Source organism: Otolemur garnettii, unplaced genomic scaffold (genome assembly GCF_000181295.1).
Source record: "Otolemur garnettii isolate 467f Iridium unplaced genomic scaffold, OtoGar3 scaffold00021, whole genome shotgun sequence".
Taxonomy (NCBI): Eukaryota; Metazoa; Chordata; class Mammalia; order Primates; family Galagidae; genus Otolemur; species Otolemur garnettii.
The window spans coordinates 3,290,930-3,294,427 of record NW_003852416.1 but is presented as its reverse complement, the minus strand read 5'-3'; the positions used below and the strand labels follow the sequence as shown (position 1 = coordinate 3,294,427).

Below are 3,498 nucleotides of genomic sequence, written 5' to 3'. Positions count from 1 at the left end.
AGTACTCACTTCAGCAGGACATATACAATGTTAACTGGCACAAGAATGGGCCATTCTCAACCTGCTAGGCACAGCTAGATCTCAGAACCTGTCCTCAGGTCTAATGAGGGCTGCCCCCGCTCACTGTTTCAATAGCCACGGTACAGAGTGAGGAAGGAAAGACTCCCACCATGCACTGAGAAGCCCACCCGGCCAACTACCTGGCCACCAGGGAAAGCATTTTCCTTATCCTGGTCTTAGGCGCCATCCTGAAAGTGTCCTCATACCTAAAACCTTTCCTACTTTCAATTAAATAAAAAGAAAAAGAAAGTAAGTTGGCTCTTTACCCAGAAAGGGCAAGACCACTTCTAATTTCCTAATGAAAACTCATCTTCTGACTTTTATTCTCCACATTTCTTACAACAAATATTTGTTTCAAAGTGTTAAATTATGATGTTGAATCTGCTTTGTTTTTCAAACTGCACATACGCTCCAGATTTCGATCCAGGCTCCTGAGGGTGAGGGGCTACATACACACACACACACCCCAAGGTGCAGTTCTAGGCTCTTAGGGCCGTCCTAAACTCTCTGGCCAGCAGATGTCCTGGCCCAGCCCCGCCCCAACCTAAGATGCAGGCTAATGGCCACCCAGTCTCGGAGCACCTGTAGAAGGCTGCTGCGTGCTATGGAAAAGTCTGCGTTTTTCCGCGGCTTACAACTGTGGGAACCATAACCTCTCTGAATCTCAGGATGTGTGAGGATTTCTCCCCGTGGAAAGCGCTCCAAAGCTGTGCAAACGGAAGTTACTTGATCGTTGGGCAGCTGTGATGTGAGAACTGCATCCTTCCATCGTATGCAGTCTTTCTCCGAACAGCTTTTCTTGTTGATGTTGATGAGAAGGGGAGCGGAGCTAAGGGGCTTCTCTGAATATGGGCCTAGGGCATTAAGGACTGGGAGGTGGGTGTGTGAACCCGTCACCATCCCAACCCCTGTCCTCGGTGAACCCACTACCAGGCCGAAGGAGACCCAGGCCCAGTCACCTATTCCAAAGCCAGAGCTCTGCGTTCCAAAGCAAGAGAGGGTTCCAGTAGCTGCCCCTCCCCAGTCCGCCTCTCCCCTACTTTCCGTGCACCGCCCGCGAGGGCAGGACACGCCCCTTCCCGGACTCCACCAATCAACATCCGGAGCGACGCCCGCGGCGCCGGGGGGCTCCGGTCGGCAGCCAATTAGCGCCGCAGCCCGACTCCCAGGCGGCACCTCTCCCGCTCCCTCCCAGAATGAAAGCGCAGAGCAGCTGGCTAGGCCGGCGCTGCTCGGGGCGCGGGAGGCACGGGGGCCAGAGCGGAGCGCGCGCACTGCCCTCCCGCCCCCGGCGCGCCCGCCGCCGCTCCGCCTCCGTCCGGGGCGCGGGCAAGGTGGCCGGGGCGGGGGAACGCAGGGGGCAGGGCCGCGGCTGTGAGACGGGAGGTGCGGGGGGGTAGGCGGGGAGGAGCGAGGCAGGATAAAAGGCAGCGAGGCGGCCCCACCCCGCGGCAGGCCGGCGGGCAAGCTCCGCGCGTCCCTTCCGTCCGGCCCGCGCCGGCGGCGGGAGGCGGGTGCGCAGCCCGCCCATGGAGGCTTTCCCCTGGGCGCCCCGCTCGCCCCGCCGCGGCCGCGCCCCCCCGTCCATGGCGCTCGTGCCCAGCGCCCGCTACGTGAACGCTCAGGGCCCGGCGCACCCGCAGCCCTTCAGCTCTTGGAACGACTACCTGGGACTCGCCACGCTCATCACCAAGGCGGTGGACGGCGAGCCCGGCTTCGGGTGCGGCCGCGGCGAGGACGGCGTCGGCGGCTCCGGCTCCCCGCCCTCCTCCTCCTCTTCCTCATCCTGCTGCTCCCCCCACGCAGGGCCCGGGCCCGGAGCGCTGGGGCCGACCCTGGGGCCACCAGATTATGATGAGGAGGACGACGACGACAGCGACGAACCGGGGTCCCGGAGCCACTACCTGGGGGGAGCGCTGGAGCTGCGCGCGCTGGAGCTGTGCACGGGCCCCGCCGAAGCCGGGCTGCTGGAGGAGCGCTTTGCAGAGCTGAGTCCTTTCGCGGGTCGCGCCACGGCTGTTCTGCTGGGTTGCGCGCCTGCCGCCGAGGTGACGCCGCGCGAGGAGCGGGCCTCGGCGTGGGCAGCCGAGCCCCGGCTGCACGGAGCCTCCGGGGCGACGGCTGCCCGGCTGCTTAAGCCCGACCTGCAGGTGTGCGTGTTCTGCCGGAACAACAAGGAGGCGGTGGCGCTCTACACCACCCACATCCTGAAGGGCCCCGACGGGCGAGTGCTGTGCCCGGTGCTGCGCCGCTACACGTGCCCCCTGTGCGGCGCCAGCGGCGACAACGCGCACACCATCAAGTACTGCCCGCTCTCTAAAGTGCCGCCGCCGCCACCTGCCGCCCGCCCGCCGCCACGCAGCGCCAGGGACGGCCTGCCAGGCAAGAAGCTGCGCTGAGGGCTTGGGCTCTGACTGCTGGCACCTGACGCCACTAGTGTCGCCGCCGGCCGTCTCGCCCTTGGTTTGCGCAGTTCTCTCTCCTTCGCTGTTGGGGAGGCGTGAAGCTCAGCAGTTGACTCAACTTGGGACATCGTCTTGGTGGTTTTCCAAAAAGCCTACCGTAATGGAGTATTTTCCTCTCGAGCTGTTGGGACTAGACGCTAAAATCTCGATTTGTCTCTATAGTTTCTAGTTTGCCCACATCCAGAACCGCGGAGGCTGGGTGTGTTGTTTGTATTCCAGTAACTGAAATATGGCAACTTAGAGGCGCTGTTTATTTACTGTATACGTCGACCTATTTTAGATGCGCGTCAGTATGAAATTGTCTAACTTTGAATGCTTCATTTTACGAATGGAGGCACTTTACTAGGTCTAGAATATTTTTTTAAAAGCCTCTACTGAGCTTAAAATCGGCGATTTTATGGAATGGTGGCAAAATGACTATTTTATTGTTTGAAATAATACTTAGTTGTCCTTAACTAGTTATTCTAATTCCAGGTGAAGCAAGCCCCTAGTAGCATCACCATATGAGAAGTGAAGGTTTTGTAAACTTTCCAGTATTAATTTGGGCGGGTATTCCTCCTTGTGGCTTAAGTCCTAGTAAAATGCACAATCTGTAGCAGGTAGAATACAGCTCCTTATCCTCCTATGTATCAGATCTTTTATTACTGAACTAGCAACTAGCTTTTTCCACCCTTAAAAATTGTGCCAAGTCAATCATATTGTGTATAACTTGGAAATGGTGCTGTTTAAAAAATGTGTATTTGTACAGTAACAGTATATGAATTCATTAACCATCTCTAACTTTCCTACTTGGCCTCTTCTCTACACACCCATACACTTCAAGTTCTTTAAAAACAAAATACTAAGATCAAAAGGGAAATTTACCCTGGATTGCTCAATTTCAGGGCCCCAGTGAAGGAAGGCTAACTCCAGCTGTTGCCTCTCAAACTAAATGGAAGTTGGATCTCTTGAGCTGCAGGATGTGAATAACCTG

General features: G+C 57.4%; 1 protein-coding gene across 1 annotated transcript; it reads left to right on the top strand.

The window, feature by feature from the left end:
- The first annotated feature begins 1,589 nt into the window (after positions 1 to 1,589).
- NANOS1 (nanos C2HC-type zinc finger 1) lies at positions 1,590 to 2,526 on the top strand. The gene has a single exon (XM_003787120.3). It carries the CDS (start codon positions 1,590 to 1,592, stop codon positions 2,457 to 2,459), a length of 870 nt encoding a protein of 289 aa, XP_003787168.1. The 3' UTR covers positions 2,460 to 2,526.
- The last annotated feature ends 972 nt before the right edge of the window (positions 2,527 to 3,498 follow it).

Excerpts from the sequence above, each read along its gene's own strand:
- NANOS1 (XM_003787120.3), top strand. The coding sequence starts at position 1,590 with ATGGAGGCTTTCCCCTGGGCGCCCCGCTCGCCCCGCCGCGGCCGCGCC.